Below are 17,636 nucleotides of genomic sequence, written 5' to 3'. Positions count from 1 at the left end.
ACAATGGAAATTTGAAGGTTTGTCGAGTTTAAACCTTGAGGTATTTACATTGTTTACAAAAAGGTAGAATTTCAAAAGGACAAGAGCCAAAACGTAGAAGAAAGCACTTTTGAATTTATTAATGATGACGATGAGTTGAAATTAATAGAACAAGATGTGATTAAGTAAATATAACAAGATACCTATGTGTTATTTCAGAATGCTGATTCTTCCGTTTAAGAATCTACTACTGATGAGTTTCAAGCATCTTGCCTAAAAGTGCAGAGATCAATCTAGTTTTGTTGGTAAAAGGTCTCCACATTCAAGATGATGCAGCAGAAACATCATAACATTCTCTATCTATGTTCCTTTCTTAGTGGTGAGACATTTCAGAACGACTTCCAAAGTGCGTGAAAGTTTGTATGAGAAGAGGTATAATTGCAGCTGCTTTTGAGAATGAGTCAATACACAGTACAATAGGAAGCGATCACCTTGCCAGATGTGCTTTCTTTAGGAATCCTTTCCTTTGTTCCTTCTCTACCTTTTCTTGACTTTTTCCAGGTAATTGATTTGGGTGGTGAAGCTGTCCAAAGCTCTGAATACTTCAGAAATGGCCGAGTGACTGAATTTAAATATGGCATGCAGCTGGGGATTGTCCTTCGGAAATGGAATGGACAAAAGATGGCAAATTTGAAGTAATTATTTTTTTTATATTAACCAGGACCAGATTGGGATCCAGGTGCAGGAGGAGGGTTCAGATACCTTTATGCCTCCCCCAAAAATAATAATAATAAAATAAAATATGGTGCAGTCACTTTTGATGCAAAGCTTGGCAACTGCGCTTCTCAAATTGGAAGGGGTGAATCATATCCTCCTAAACTGGCCTATTTTGAAATGTCTTGCAAATACATGCTTATTTCTTCCTGATTTAGGAGCTGGGGAGAAAGCTGGCATATGATGCCATCTGATAAAGCCTTCGTCTTTGTTGATAATCATGACAACCAAAGGGGACATGGAAGTGGTGGGTCCTCCATTCTCACTTTTTGGAACCCTAGGTAACCCTGTCCCTATTTTTTAAAAGAGTTTATAATTTGTAGTTGCAAATTAAATTTCAAACCCAAATCATTCCATCCCATCAGAAGTTTAAAAAGTCTCCCCACTAGTAATTTACAAATTAATACCATTTAGAGTTCCAGTTGTAGATATTTAGTTGTAGATATTTCTACCCCAAAAGCTGACTTAAGCAATTCAGTGAAGAGAAGCCAGTGAAAAAGATGCTTTTTAGATCTCCCTGGAACCAGCTTAAGCAAAGTTGGGATACATTGAGAAACATATGTGATTGTCCCATTATTTCTGAAAAGGGAAGACATATTATTTTAGAGAGGAGATAGTGTCATACACAATATACCTGCTTTCTGTTAGACGAGTAACCATACTTTATTTTCAGTAAATCTGGTTATTATTTGCATATGTTTGCATGAAGTGCTTTGTTGTAATCTACAGTCAAGATTTTTTTTAAAAAAAAATTGCATAGCTTCAGAAGCAGTCTTGAATTTCTTTTGTGTCCTTTGATTTTGAAATTGGTGGTTTTCTCATGTCCCAAGTGAAATTTGAGCAGATCTCATTGACAAATTGAAAATCGTCATTTAAGACTAGATATGAAAGATTTTCTCCACATTGGCAGAGGCAAGACCTAAAATGTTTAGTTTCCATAACTGGATGGCTACTGAATTAGAGGTATTTGCTCTTTGAATTTTGATTCTGTGTTCCAGAATCAAATTTGTGGCCAAATTGTAACCTATCCAATTTCTTTTTTTAAAAAATCTTCCCCCCCAAAGCGGTCCCATAAATTAATTACATTCAAAAATTTTAATGCATACTTTTATCACATGTATTCTTTTGTATGAACAAGCTCAGGAATTCATTGATTTGCTGCTGCAGCCCTTAGCAGCCTAAAAATAAACATGGAATGTACATTCCCCCCCCCATTTTAATGAACATATTTATATGACAATAGATCACATTGTATTCAGTTGGGTGTTATCTCAGGAAATTATGGGCAGAATTTCATCCTAGATATAATATACCACTGGAAAATCTTTGCAGTATAGACGTGTTCCTGTTTTCTGAACTGAAGAGTGAGTTGGTACTAAAGATGGTGGTAATGGTGATCGCATCTACCAAGTGTAGACTAAGACTTTTCCACCTGCATCTCTATAAATGGAAAGTTCTCATGCTACAAAAGAAAGCTTGGTCTTCCATCATCATCTTTACAGAAATATCTCTGGGATCTACATAAGCATTTTTAGAGAGTGCCGTAGATGTGCTCTCTAAACTTACCACCACAGTTGAGCCAGGAATTATGGTTGTTAAGTCATGTCAGCCATTAAGCGAGTCATCACGTGCTGATCTGATTTTACAACATTTTGTTTGAAGTGGTTGTTAAGCAAATGCAGGGGTTATTAACTGAATGTGGCAGTTGTTAAATGAACCCTTTATTTGCAATGGGTGTTTGGTTTTTTTTTGCAGGAAACTGGAAGTTAATGCCAGTTTCTGTAAAAAAAAAAAGTTGCAAATTGCAGTCATGTGGCCATAAATGTGGGCCTATTGTAATTTCTTACAGTGACTGGTCATTAAGTGCAGATTACCTATAAACATTGGGGGCTACAGGGAGATGCTTTATTTGGAAATGAGCTCACTTGCCCAGGAAACCAGATAAAAATAAGCTATGATTGTTGGGAACATTGGGTGTGGGGGGGAGATAATAAGGAGCAAACCTATCAGTTTATTTTTTGATAAGCTGAGTGCTCACACCCATGACTGGAGCCATTTTGTGAGAGTGCCTGTCACCTGTTTTCAACATTTCAAGTTATCTATTCTATGTTTGTTCATTTCTGTGTCTGAAAACACATTTAAACCAGAATTCTTATTTTAACTTTTTAATAGACTTTATAAGATGGCAGTAGGGTTTATGCTTGCTCATCCCTATGGATTCACACGAATCATGTCAAGCTACTGGTGGCCTAGAGATATCCAGAATGGAACGGTAACTTTTTGTTGCTTCACACACAAAAATTGATTTTTTAAAATGTTTTCATTTTATCTGTAACCCACTGTATCTTAAAAGATAGTCCCATCACTTTGAAAACAGATTGAAATTGATGTTTTCCTTTCTCTACTAGTGTTAGTTTTACTGCAGCATTTTAATCATTATATTTTATATTTTTGTCCATTTATTTTGTTTGTATTCATCTTTAAACAGCTGGGAGGATGTTTTGATGAGCGACTATTTAGATTTTAGCTCATGCAGAATATGAATGGCATAATTTTGCTTTAAAAATATTTGCACAGAAACATTCGCATATGGCAGGGAAAATTAACTTTTGCAAGTATTTGAGCTTAACTGGCGTTTGCAGTGCCAGTTTAGGTTTTTTTGTTTGTTTGTTTAAGTTTCACTGATTCTCAAATTCTTGCATAAATTATAATAAGAACCTTGTTAACTTTCCAGAGTCTAGGACTGCTGCTCCTAGAAATGTTTAAAAGCCAGATAATATAAAGGAATGAAGGCATTTATTTAGCATGTTCATATCTTGCTTCTTATGGTTTTAGTAATGGTATGCCACTTTTTTAAACAAGGACTTGAAAGATTGGGTTGGACCACCAAGCAATAGTGATGGATCCATTAAACCTGTGACAATTTATGCAAATGAAACTTGTGGCAATGGCTGGATCTGTGAGCACCGTTGGGATGAAATTCGGTAAATGCTTTCAATGCTACCTTATAGAGAGCCTTCTTGAGAGTAAATTTGCTCTTCCGTGTGTGTAGGGTTCAAATAACCCAATTTTTTTCCCTAGGTAAATGGATTTTAAATATGTCTTTCCCTACAAAATGCTGTACAGATGGTTTGAGTTATAATTCCCATAATCTGTGGACTTCAGAGTAATAGGAGTGTATCCAAAAGTCACTGCAGAAAGATATGCAAGATCAGTTGTCAACATGGCAATGGTAAAACATATTTAAGTCCACAACAGACATAACATTTGGAAGTAGCTCAGACCTCCAAAATTCACTGAATTATATGTTGCACCTTTTCTTACATAAACAGATTTATCAAATTAATGTCAGCCCCATTAGGTAGTCCAGACAACAGTAAAAATTACTTTTATTAAGATTGGCTCTAATTTCAGAATCTTGCAAATCTGATTGTGCTGTAATTCTTCCTCCTCCTTATTCTTCATTGAATTAGGGAGGTGTCTCTCTGAGCTTAACATTATCTATCTGTTGTGAATTTAAAATATTTTTATTCCTGGCTGCCCTAGCAAGTGATCTTGCATCACTCTATCAAGATAATCTTCCAGTACTTTCTAGAGTTACCAGGTTGTGAAAAGATGTGTACATTCCTTACACTGATCCATTTTTTCCTCATTTCAGGAACATGGTGATATTCCGAAATGTTGTCTATGGGGAGCCAATTACAAACTGGTGGGACAACAATAACAATCAGGCAGCATTTGGACGTGCTGGCAAAGGATTTGTTGTGTTTAACAATGATGACAGGTATGCTTATTTAAGAATTGAAAGGGGCTTGGATTTCTATGCACTGTGTAGTAGGACAAAATCATTTGGGTTGCATCTTTGGATCAAAGCTAATTAATTGTTTAGTTCCAATTTGCTGCTTTTCTACTGCATGATTGGTCATACTGAAAAGGAGTTGAATGTCTGTCAAAACACTGGATGTCATCATCAGTCATTCATACTGGGTTTTCTGATACTCCATCTCTTGACATTTTGTAGGAGTCACTGGGCAGATGCATTTTAGCTTTTCAGCATTCCATGCTAGGTTTTTAACAGAGCTTCAATAATAATAATAATAATAATAATAATAATAATAGCAGCAAAGTTGGAAGGGACCTTGGAGGTCATCTAGTCCAACCCCCTGCTCAGGCAGGAAACCCTATACCATTTTGGACAAATGGCTGTCCAGTCTCTTCTTAAAAACCTCCAGTGTTGGAGCATTCACCGCTTCTGGAGGCAGGTTGTTCCACTGGTTAATTGTTCTAATTGTCAGGAAGTTTTTCCTTAGTTCTAGGTTGCTTCTCTCTTTGGTTAGTTTCCACCTGTTGCTTCTTGTCCTGCCTTCAGGCGCTTTGGAGAATAGCTTGACTCCCTGTTCTTTGTGGCAGCCCCTGAGATATTGGAATGCTGCTATCCTATCCCCCCTTGTCCTTCTCTTTATTAAACTAGACATACCCAATTCCAGCAGCCGTTCCTTATATGCTCTGTGCTCTATGACCCTCCAATCATTATATACCCAAAAATATTGTAAGGAATACAGATAAGAGTAGAATTCATTTGTTGAACAGTTTTGGGGATTAAATAATATGTTCTTCTTGAGGGTCAGATATCAATGCTGTTATTGAGATGCCATTATAGTTTGTTACTATAAACCATCATTCTAGAGACAAGACAGTCTGGTCTGCTCCAGAATATCTTCCAACATCCCCAACCAGCATAGCAGTGTCAAGAGAGAGGAGTTATACTCCAGAACTTCTGGATGGCATCAGATTGATTAAAAATAAAGATTCATAATGAGCCAACTCCTGGTGACGACATATGTACAGGTAGTCCTTGGTTAACCAGAATTTCCATCACCAAGCAATGCTATCATAAAGCACATCACGTGACCACATGGCTTAGCAATGGCAATCCCAGCACTCTTGTCATTAAGCAAGGAATATGGGTTATTAAGCATGGACCTCCTCAGAACTTGCTGCCAACAAGAAAAGTCTAGGGAACCGGGCAGAAAGCTGCAAGTCCAAGGCAGCTTATAAGCAGGCCAGTGGCCAGGGAAATGGCTGCTGTCAGATGGGGGAGGATGTGTAAGGGGCCAGTATGGCACAGCGCAAATGTGACAGGGCTTAGGATGGCTGCTGCAATGTGCACCAGGCTATTGCTGCACTAACCACCTTTATTCACATTACTCATCCCAATGACAAGTTAGCTTATCTTATACTTGGAGTGCTTTCTGCCAAAAATGAGACCCTCAGGGTTAAGGAATATTTGCTTATGTTAGACCACAGGTCGGCAACCTGCGGCTCCGGAGCCGCATGCAGCTCTTTGAGACTTCCCATGCGGCTCCCAGCCTCCTCTGCCTTTGCAGAGAGAGACAGAGACAGAGAGAGGAATTGCGCTTCCCTGCTTCTCTCTCTCTCTCTCTCTCTCTCTCTCTCTCTCTCTCTCTCTCTCTCTCTCTGTGTGTGTGTGTGTGTGTGTGTCTATAAAAAAAAGAGAGTGCACTCACAGTGTTCTCCGAGGAGCTGAAAAGCTTCCTGGGCGGAGCTCTTCTCTTTGCTGCGTCTCTGCAGGAAGCAGGAAGGGCAGGAGAGAGCTAGCTAGCCCAGCTAGACTGGCTCAGGAATTCTGGGAGTTGAAGTCCATGAGTCATAAAAGAGACGAGGTTGCCTACCCCTGATCTTGTTGGACAACAGCCTGAAGCTTGTCAGGTGAGCAGCAGATAGGAGAGGGGGGGAGAAAGAGAGAGAGAGAAAGAGAGAGAGAGAGAGAAGAAAGAGAGAGAGAGAAAGAAAGAGAGCGGGGGAAGAGGAGTGGCAGACCAAGGGCAGATAGAGAGGGAGAGAGAGAGAGAGAGACCCTTTTGACATCTAAAATGAAGATAACACTGCATATATCCTTTTTTTACCTGTGTGTGTGTGTGTGTATGTATGTATGTATATATATATACATACATATACATATACATATATATATATATATATACACACACACACATACATACACACACACACACACAAACACACACACACCTATAATAAAGGTAAAAAAGGATATATGCAGTGTTATCTTCATTTTAGATATCAAAATGGTTTTGCGGCTCCCAGTGTTTTGTTTTTGGTGGGAAACGGATCCAAGTGGCTCTTTAAGTGTTTTGGGTTGCCTATCCCTGTGTTAGACCATCTTAACATTAAAGAATATTTGTTTCCCAAGGTTTTTGCATTGGCAATGAGAAAGATCATCCTACTTTACACAGGTGTCCTACCAAGGACAGGGTGAAACAAAGTATGATCGAAGCATAAATAAAGTAAATGCTTGCTTAATTCCACATTACTTGTTCAACCATTACATGGGAATATAGATCTCTCTATACCATGCACTTAAGAGATATGGTATAAACCACTATCCAACTTGTCCTCATCAATCTTCTGGCAAAACCACCAGCATTAAACCTTGTTTAGTTTTTTCCCAAGGCTAGGCAAAATCTTTACATGCTATCACCTTCTGTTGCATCAGAATTGTTTACATTTTCCTATTCTGCTGCTAAATCAAGTTAAAAACCTAAATAAACTACTTAGTATTTAAAAGCATTCCAATGTTAGTCTTTGAATGTTAAGGGAAAAGCTACGTATTTATCCATATCACCTGGGTTATAGAATCCTGAACTTGATTTAGATTGTCCTCCATTCCAAAAAACACCCCCAATTCTTTGCAGATATAAATCAACAGTAGTGGAAATTTTCAAGGAAGCTCCATTCAGTGTAGTATCAAGTGTGCTCTTTCAGTTCCAAACATATTGTTGATAGAATTGAAATTGCAGAAATTGCAATTCAGACAAGCTTGACAATGTATTTGTGATAACTTGCCACTGTTTCTCATCTATCTCTGTCTAAAAAAAACCCCTTCATAGTGTTGATAGCAAGTGGGAGAAGGGAATTTGTATTCATCCACATGTTGTGTAAGTACTACGGTTGGGATGATTTTATCAGTTTCAATGGGATGATTTGATCAGAAGATTATTTGAGTAAATTATTTCACCAAAGCAGAGTTGTGAAAGAGACACTCCCACTATACTTATCAGGTTGGACCAACCAGACACTTTTTGGTCTCTTTGCTGGTATTCTACATGTACAGAAACCACTTTACTCAAAATATTAGACTTAATTGACATTCCGCATCAAATGTGGAGGCATTTTTTTCAATGCCTGCAGTATTTGAAACAAAAGTTTAAGTTTGAATATGCCCATTTCTCTTACCACTGTCCTGCCTGGCTGAAGCTGCTTGGAATAGTAGTTCGGCATTCTAAGCTATGCTATTACACTAAGGTGATTTCTACTTCAGTTGTACACAATATGTCATACCTCCGTCTGAATCTGTGGAGGAAAATGAGCTGGAACAGGACCCTATGGAGGTCAAGAGAGAGGTGTCTGTGGTTTCAGAAGAATATGGGGAAGAGCAGGCAGAGGCAGGCCAGGGCCCTTCAGGATTGGGACAGGAGGAACAGGAGAGACAGAGTTCAGGTGATGAGCAAGGGTCACCCCCACCTGATCCTAGAGCACAGAAAGTGGAGAGAAGGAGGGAACAACGTAGGCAGGTTCAACTATTCAGGAGGAGAGCGTCCCACCCCTCTCCACAAGGCACACCTGGAGACTGAGATTTTAAGGAGACGCTGTGGGGAGAGGCATTTGTTGGGAACAAATGCTGATTCCTTGGAGTTTTGTGTGTGTTGTTGCTGATCTCTTGTTCTGTGACTTCTGCTTGGAAACCCGGAAACTCTGACCATTGGACTGGCTAACAACATTGCTTGGATGTTCAAAGATCTCAGACTGTATTTTAGCTTCCCTTTTGGAAACTGCTGAGGCAAGCGTGTATTCACACAGACTCGCTAGGTTTATGATGTATGTGTCATTCCTTCTTATCTCTGTGGCCTTGAGTAAATTCCTCTCCTAATCAGACTGTATGTGAAACTACTTGCAGCCAGAGGCAGCTGAAGGTATGTGTATCTTCCTTTGTTTGGAGGCTTGCCAGAAATGGAGTATTTGGGGAAATTTGGAGCAATTAAAGGGTGGTTTGAATTGCCAGCTGATTGCATTGCCTCTGTGCTGTGCCCTGGGTCATCACACAATACTATGGATTTAATTCCAGAAAAGAGCTTCAGCATGTGAGCATAGCACCTGTCTTACTACTTTTTAAAGCAGCTGTGACTTTCCCGAGAATCATATAACATCTTACGTGTGCCATTTTCAGGCCCATGTGTTATTGATTCTAGCAAGCTAAGTTGTCATATGACATATGCTTGCATTTAAACGTATTGACGAAAGTAGGTGAACTAGAGGGAAAGTAGTACGTATATAGAACCCATATGTCAGAGCACATAAATAAGACAATATTTGGGAGTTACTTTGAGAGAAATAGAAGGTAATTTGGGCTTTTATTTATTTACTTAGCATATGGCAAGTCTTTGAGAGATGTGCTTGTTATGGGTAGGATTGAACATAAGGCAGCCTTGAATATTGATCATATTCAAAAACTGTATAAAATTGAAAGTAAAGAAGCCCTTTTATTTATTTTATCTGGTAAATGAGGTGTATCCCTACCTGGAGAAGAGAGGCCTGTCTTTGGAGACTTAGACATAGGCAGCTTCAATTATTGTTATGGAAATTTTTGGTGAAAATGGTATGGAAGACAGTCCAAGAAATTCTGTTCGCCCAGAAATTGGCAGTGCAATCGGTGAGCGTTGTTTGTGTTGGAACAGCTTCACAAATGGCTGGTTGCTTTCTAAGGTCATTACAACATATGTTAGTTTAGAAAGCATAAATGATTTGTACCTGGGTTGCTTACAGACTTTCAGCATCCATCAATATAGTAATTTTGTTAAAGGTTGTAATTGTAACAATAAAAACAAATGTAAGCCTAAACAAAGGTAGAAGAGTAGAAAGCAAAATAGAAGGCGGAGAAGAGAAAAAGGAAAGAAAAAAGAATGAAAACTAATAAAGAAGAATAAATCTATGTCATTTCCAACCTTTATCACAATAGCTATCAACAATTTTAGTAACTTGTCAACTCCTCTTAAAATACAACAAATAGTCTCTTCTTCCCATATCCCATCTTTTTATCTATAAATGAATCCATAAAGCATACTCATTTCAGTCCTGGTGTCGGCAAAAGTCCATTCCGAGTAACAGAAATGACAACAAATCTTTATGACCCTTGATCAAATAAACCAGTTTTTATATTCTTTCCTTTTATTCCCATCAGTCTTAATCTTTATTCCATTTAAATAATGTTGCAGAACTTGATTTTTATTTCATTCTTTGTCCCTTCTCATGAGATTGTTCACAACTTTAAACAAACCTCTTTTGTAAGTCCAATATAGGAAAATTATCCAGGTCATTCTTTTGGTTTATTGTTTGTATATCCCTTTTAATTATTAAAACAGACACAATTTCTTTGGTATGTCCAGTATAACAACGTTTTCCATGTCTTTCTGTACATTCAAGTGTAGCCTGTCATTTATAAATCCACTTTAAACTCAATCTTGGCAGGTATAACATCTTTTAGACATAGTCTAACAATACACTTTTAGACACATAGAGGTACAGATGTCTGTGTTGACACTATTAATATTAACTTCTGAGACCATTTTCCAAAAATGTCCTTTAATATGTCCAATGTTAAAATATTTTGCTTCATTCTGTAATTGTAAATCATATTTATGTTGTCATTGTAATATCTAAATGTCTATGGAGATTTTCAGTCATCCAAGTCATAGTTGTCCCAAAGATGCTTTTTCACAAGGAAACTGGACTTTCTTGTTTTTCCTTTGAAGACGTTTCACTTCTCATCCAAGAAGCAGAGCTGAAGAAGCTTCTTGGATGAGAAGTGAAACGTCTTCAAAGGGAAAAAAAAAAGGAAGTCCAGTTGCCTTGTGAAAAAACATCTTTGGGATTGTAATATCTAGTTTTCTCTGTAGTACAATTTTTAAAATCTTATCTTGTTCTTTAAAAAAATCCAATTAATGAATAATTAATTTATAATTAATTTCAAAATCTTATTTTAAATTTAAACTGGACCATTAATCCATTTGTAACTTCCTAAAACTAAGGTTATACTCACCTTTTTGCTATATATTCCAATAAGAATTTAAATAAAAACTCACCCAGGGCTGCCAAATTTGTCGACCGAAAGGTTTTTGATAGCAGAAAAGCAGTTAACGAGCAATTTCTAAAAGTGATTAGAAAAAGAAATATGCAAATTTAAGAGTCTTTTCAAAGGCACCAAATAAGGTTTATCTTGTCTCCCAGAGCTCTAAACCCTCAGGAAATGACTATCTTCCATCTCTTTGTGAGGGGCAGCTATCTGGAGCACATGTGGGTACTCTCAAGTAATCTCCTTGTCCAGAGAGGTTCAAAGAGCCAGCCTAGTTGCCAGCTTTTCATTCTTCACAACAATTTTCAGTCTGCCATTTCTTCCTTCAGAAGTCAGTTACTTACAGATTTTCTGTTCTTGTATGTCCAGTCTAAAAAGGGATGTATATCTGTTGCTGATTTTGCCATGAATTGATGTAATTCTGCTTTTTAACTTTTCTCCAAATTATGAAACCACATGGTCACTGAAGGTGAAACAAGGCCCCTCCCTATTAACAATTTGGAAATGAGCTGAAAACATTCTTATTTACCCAGGCTGGTTAATGTTTTAGTATTTTAATGTTCTATATTTCTTGATTTGATGCATAACTATTTTTATTATACATTTTAGAAGACATTCATAGCAATGGGTGGCATATCATTTTCTCAATATAAATAAAAGAATAAAATTATCTTTTATTGTACAGGAACTTGTCGGTAGTCCTTCCAACTGGTCTTCCTGCTGGGGTTTATTGTGATGTCATTTCAGGACAAAAAGAAGGCAACACTTGCACAGGAATTCAAATCCATGTTGCTGCTAATGGCATGGCTCGTTTTCAGATTAATTACCAAGCAAAGCATCCGTTCATTGCAATTCATGTTGAAGCCAGACTGTAATATATACTGATGAACATTTCTCCTATTTGATTGGTTTCTGTTCTCTGTGTATTATAAAGTTGATTTTATTTATTACTTGTATAGGCTGACTCCATCATAACTCATGATGGTGTACAGTGTAAGACAACTTACAGCAATACAATTCAAAACAATACCAAAAACATGTGGAATAAAATAATATAAACTTTAACAGACAGTTATCCTACAAGGAATCCTTTTCCATCCCATTCTAAACCAAGGCCTGGAATGGTCAGTGAAGTCCATATGAGTATCTGGGGGAGAGTATAATTCCAAAGAATGAACAGTGCAACTGAGAAGGTTTGCTTCCTGAGTCCTACCAGGTGACATTGCCTGATTATATGGGATGAATAGAAACTTCGGAAGATAGATGGCCCCCAAACAATTAGGCCCTTTGCCATGAAGGGCTTTATAAATACCTTGAAGAGCAGCCTGAAGCTTACTGGTAAGTAGTACAGTTTACAAAGATTTGTTCCATGGACATATTGTGCATACCCATAACTTTTTTTACCACTGTGTCCTGGACCAGCTGTAGTTTCTGAAGTGGTCTTCAAAGATGGACATATGAAGAGTGCATTGCAATAGTCCAAATGCAAGGCAAGCAAAACCTGAGTGACTGTCCTCCTAGACCAGGGGTAGGCAACCTTGGCTCAGGAATTCTGGGAGTTGAAGTCCATGAGTCATAAAAGAGCCAAGGTTGCCTACCCCTGTTCTAGTCCATGTATGGGCACAATTGGCAGCTCGATGAATTATGCAAGGAAGACCTTCAGTGAAAACCCCCAAAGTGCGTGCCAATGTTGAAGGGAGAAGAATAACTTCCAGAATAAAAATTGCTGTCTCTCCTGCCTGGGTAGTCCAAAAATCCCAAGTCACTAGTCATATTGAAATTGGTTGTCTCCATCTAGACCCACACAGCCTTCAGTCACTGAGATAAGATCTTGATAGCATCACTTGTTCAGTCTATGGTTGAGATTTACCACTGAGTATCAGGGTTCCGATGATACCTGACTTGAAACTAATGGATAACTTCATCCAGCATCTCCTATAGAAACTAAAGAGAGGCGCAAGAATATAAAGCCCTGAAGTACCCCACATATTAGGGGTCTCTGGCTTGATTTCTTCCCTCTTGGTGGTTCAGAAGGATATGTTCTATGATAGTGATACTTGCTGAAAGATTGAGGAAAACCAGAATAGTTGCAATAGCCCATCTTGGCTGCCTCATGTTATCAGAAAGCATAATCTGCCAACTTAACATGTTGTTAAGCCTGTTTGGAAATTTATTCAAAAATAAATGCTATTCATAGCTCAATCTTCCCGTTAATATTGTTAAATAAACTTTGGATGCTTTGTCCATACAAAGGTGCCCTGCAGAGTCATTCCAACATTGGACCTCAATTCTTGCTAGCTGGGTGCTCTTGGAAAACCCTTCAAACAAAGTATGAAGATGGTAACTCCACCTCAGTGTTTGTCTCCCAACAAGCAATTTTTATGAGAATAACCTCTCTGAACAGAATGCTCAAATTTTTACCTCTTGCAACTTGCAACTTTTGGACTTTAAAATGGACTTGACTAATATTTGTGGAAACTATTTGGAAGCTTTGGAGGGCTGATGAAAAACCCTTAACAACCTGATAAAGAGTTTTTGTCACTTCTCTGGGACATGAAAGCTGCTTTTGCTAATCAGTGGGTATCAATGGAAAAAGGATCAAAAAGCAGGAAATGATTATTTCCTATCAGCTTCTGATAATTGCTTTTTCCCCCCTTTTCCCAGATAATAGCGTTTCTTGCCCAAACCAAGTTTTGTATCACAAATTTAAGGAAATTGTGTTTTTTTTAAATGAAATATATCCCCATACGGCCTTCTATACAAAGAGGATCAAATGGTCTTCTAATACCGAAAGAAAGTTCCACTCCTTTTTATCATCTCCGGAATGTTTCAGGTTCTAACAAGTAGTGGCTCAGAGACAATCTTGGCCTTTGAATCACTAATTAATAGTGTTCAAAGGGGGCTAGGAGCTGATTGTAGGCCATGGGGTCCATATCATTTAAGAAGCAATTCCTGGTTTGGTAAAGAATGTCTGATGCTTAGGAACCAGATTAACTGGACTTACTTGCTTTACCGTAACAGAGGGGACAAACGTCCACCAGAGGACTATTATCACCTGAAGTGGGAGTATAAAGGGCTAATTGTTAAGAAAAAGAGGGCTAAAGTGAGAGAGAAGTGGGATTTACTTTTCTATCCAGCAGAAGAACACCGGACTATTTTGGCAAATTGTTGCCAGCTCTCTCCCTGGTTACCAAGAACTCCCTCTCTGCTTTATTTCTGACAGAGATTGGGAAAATCATTGTTTGTCAATTTTTCAGACTTCAATAATTTCGACCGAGCTTGGATCACAACTGCCTCTTGCAATTCCTATATGGCAACCCGTGACTCATGCTGAAATCGCTGAGCTTATCTCAGAACTTAAGTCAGGCAAAGCCCCTGGCCCCGATGCTATTTTGCTAAAATTTAATCCCGACTGGTGGATTCCTCTTTTGGCAACACTTTTCACCCATATTAATTCCTCTGGTAGGATTCTTACTTCTTGGAGTCTAGCAATTATTATTCCAGTTTTAAAACGAGGAAACAGGAACAACCCTACCGATTATCGCCCTATAAGCCTGCTTTCCATCATTGGGAAATTGTATGCTAAATATCTTCAATGTAGACTCCTCATTTGGGTGTCTAACATTATTGGTGCAGAGCAGATTGGGTTTAAAGTGGGCTGTGCCACATTGGACCATTGTTTTGTCTTAGCACACCTGGTTGACAAATATGCTATTACACTAGGTGGCAAACTCTTCACTGTTTTTATCAATTTAAAGGCAGTGTTTGACTCAGTCCTTAGGGAACTGTTGTGGTCAAAATTGCACAAAAGTTCTATTGACAGACATCTTTTGTTCTTAATCAGATCTTTGTATAATCAGACCTCTAGCCAGGTTAGGTGCGGCTTGCAGGGAGAACTTTCAAATCCTATCCCGATTGAGAGCGGAGTTAGGCAGGGCTGTCTCCTGGCCCCTCTTCTGTTTAATTTATTCTTATCTGACCTGGCTTCTTACATTGTACGCATTGAGTCCCATGCCCCAAAGTTGTCAAATATGAAGATTCCGCTTCTTTATGCTGATGATGTGGTCCTTCTATCACAATCAAGGCTCGGTCTAAAAAGATTTAAAAAAGAGCCGAGGTGGCGCAGCAGTTAGAGTGCAGTACTGCAGGCCACTTTAGCTGACTGTGTTCAGCAGGTCATCAGTTCAAATCTCACCGGCTCAAGGTTGACTCAGCCTTCCATCCTTCCAAGGTAGGTAAAATGAGGACCCAGATTGTTGGGGGCAATGTATATATATATATATATACATTGCTTACTGGTGTACACCGCTTAGAGAGTGCTTGCACTTAAAGCGGTATATAAGTCTCATAAATAAATAAATAAATAAATAAATAAATAAATTACTTTCTGCATTTGGGTCCTACTGTGCTGAGAACCATTTGTCTATTAATTATGACAAATCCAAAGTATTGATGTTCTCTAGAGCCCGGAAATTATACAATTGGGCTATCAATGGTAATGTTGTTAGGCAGATTTTCCATTTTAAGTATTTAGGTATTCAATTTCAAAATATTGGTGCTTGGACTAAACATCGAACCCAGGTGCTGAATTCGGCCTCCTGTATTCACCAGCAGATTATAAGATTCTTTTTTACTCAAGGGGGCCAGTTTATTCCTTCTGCTCTGCGTATATATAAAGCCAAAACCCTGGCCCAAACTCTTTATGGAATTCCCATATGGATTCGAGGCTTCAAGGATTGTATTGAAAGAACCCAGGCTGTTTTTCTTAGCAAACCTCTGGGTCTTCCTCCTTGTGTTGGATTTGCTTTGATGTACCTGGAACTGGGCATTCGTTCAGTCGAATGCATGGTGTGGATTAACACCTTTAAATGGTGGTTTCGGGTGCTCGTTTCAGCAGTCCCTGGTAGCTACCTTTCCCTGGTGTTTGCTGACTCTCATACTTCTTGTTGGGAGAGGGAGCTGACGAAGAAACTTCACTTGCTAGGTTTTACAGGGGATGCTCTGGGAGATTATGGTCTCAAGGACGCCCAGTTTAGGGTAGTCTAATGGCTTGTGGACATAGATTTGCAATATTTAAGATCCAGAGCCAACAAAGCCTGCTCCCCTTTGATCTTCAGCCATTCTAATAATTATGGATTGAGGATGGCTTCATATTTCTATACTCTAAACATCCCCGAGTATAGTCTTTTCCCTAGCCCACTTCAGTGTTTTGCCCTCAGCACTACTTGACGGGCGATTCAAGAGGCTCCTGTTTAGTGAGCGACTATGCCCCTGTGATAGGGCTGAAGTTGAAACTGTGGAGCATGTGTTATGTCTCTCCTTGGAATTGATCCCTCTGGCTCTAATGTTAGTAATTTGGTCTTATATTGTCTAGAGGATGACTCCTCCTATATTACTTCTCAGGTTTCTAAATTTCTTTTAAGAGCTGTAAATATTAGAGGAGAACGTTGTAATTCCCTTTAGCCAAGGCTTCTGGTGTTAACTGTTGTGATTGTATTTTTCTTGTGTTTTCTTTTGTTGCACTTGCATTTTGGTCTGTGACTGTAAAATAAAAATTATTATTATTATTAAAATGAAATATAAATCCTGTGTGTAGCAAAACATCCTTCCATGTGGTAATCCCCAATCTCACTTTGGCTACATACAGGACTGGTGACCGATAAATAAGAAGGAAAATCCAAAGCAAACAACAAAACTCATCTCTTCCAATTCACTATGCAGGTATTTCTCGACTTGCAACAGTTCATTTAGTGACCATTCAAAGTTACAACGGCACTGAAAAAAAGTGACTTATGACTGTTTTTCACACAAATCTTCATAGCATCCCCACGAGCATATAATCAAAATTCAGATGCTTGGCAACTGATTCATACTTACGACTGCTGCAATGTCCTGGGGTCATGTGATCAGCTTTTGCGACCTTCTGACAAAGTGGGGAAGCCAGATTCACTTAACAACCAGGTTACTAACTTACCAATTGCAATGCTTCTCTTAGTAATTGTGTCAAGAAAAGTCGTAAAATGGGGCAAAACTGAACAAATTCTCACTGAACAGCATACATTTTGGGCTCAATTGTGGTCGTAAATCGAAGACAACCTGTAGTCACAGCACTTCATGCAGAATTTTCCCGATGCAGAATAATTCTGGTCCACAGAACTCAAAATACCCCAAAAAATTCAAAAGAGAGGTGTTAAGCTAAAGACAAACTGTTAAATCCCTGCCTTTATGTAGAGAAGGACCGCTGCTTCAGCCCATAGTTTTTAATGTCATGGAAAAGTAGCAAGACTTTATGTCTTACTATATTCTGTGTTTTATTATTGGGATGAGAGGAGAGTTATGTGAGTTTTCATTGGCTCAGATGGCATATCTTGGACTAGGATGCGATGTAACTTTTTGCCATTTAATCTCAGGCAGGCCAATATATTGGGCTGTTACCCTGCCTTAATGCTAGGCAAAGTTATGTATCATTTCCTGCTATTTGGGGGAATGAGTGTTACAAAGAACAGATCATTATATGCTGGAGGCCTCTAATTCCTGCTTGACTTGTAGATCTCCTTGAACCAGATAGTACATTATCTAATATATTTGGCCAAAGACATGGATGTGACTAATCCCTCTGAATCTTATCTTGGTTTATGCATTCACAGTTTTTCCCTAGGGAATCTGGTTCTTTATCTTCACCTGTTTCTCTTGTTTAAACTGTGACCTTTGATGA

At 38.5% G+C, this 17,636-nt stretch overlaps 1 protein-coding gene across 6 annotated transcripts in view; it reads left to right on the top strand.

The window, feature by feature from the left end:
* LOC120320105 (pancreatic alpha-amylase-like) overlaps window positions 1-17,588 on the top strand; it is a 35,398-nt gene extending 17,810 nt beyond the window's left edge. For 2 of the 6 annotated variants that reach the window (XR_005559903.1, XR_005559905.1), the window contains 7 exons: window positions 541-674; window positions 912-1,034; window positions 2,926-3,025; window positions 3,616-3,737; window positions 4,412-4,537; window positions 11,607-12,259; window positions 16,569-17,588. Coding sequence is in view for 1 of the 6 variants with exons in the window: in XM_039369559.1 (XP_039225493.1) it covers window positions 541-674; window positions 912-1,034; window positions 2,926-3,025; window positions 3,616-3,737; window positions 4,412-4,537; window positions 11,607-11,796 (795 nt within the window). In the remaining 5 variants the exon portion in view is untranslated. The other 4 variants (XR_005559901.1, XR_005559902.1, XR_005559904.1 and 1 more) reach the window with 4 other exon arrangements.
* Window positions 17,589-17,636: the final 48 nt, after the last annotated feature.

Source organism: Crotalus tigris, unplaced genomic scaffold, assembly GCF_016545835.1.
Source record: "Crotalus tigris isolate CLP2741 ecotype Arizona unplaced genomic scaffold, ASM1654583v1 scf7180000021163.878790, whole genome shotgun sequence".
In the NCBI taxonomy this organism is placed as follows: Eukaryota; Metazoa; Chordata; class Lepidosauria; order Squamata; family Viperidae; genus Crotalus; species Crotalus tigris.
Note: the sequence above shows the minus strand (reverse complement) of the source record. Positions and strands in the feature narration are given on the sequence as shown.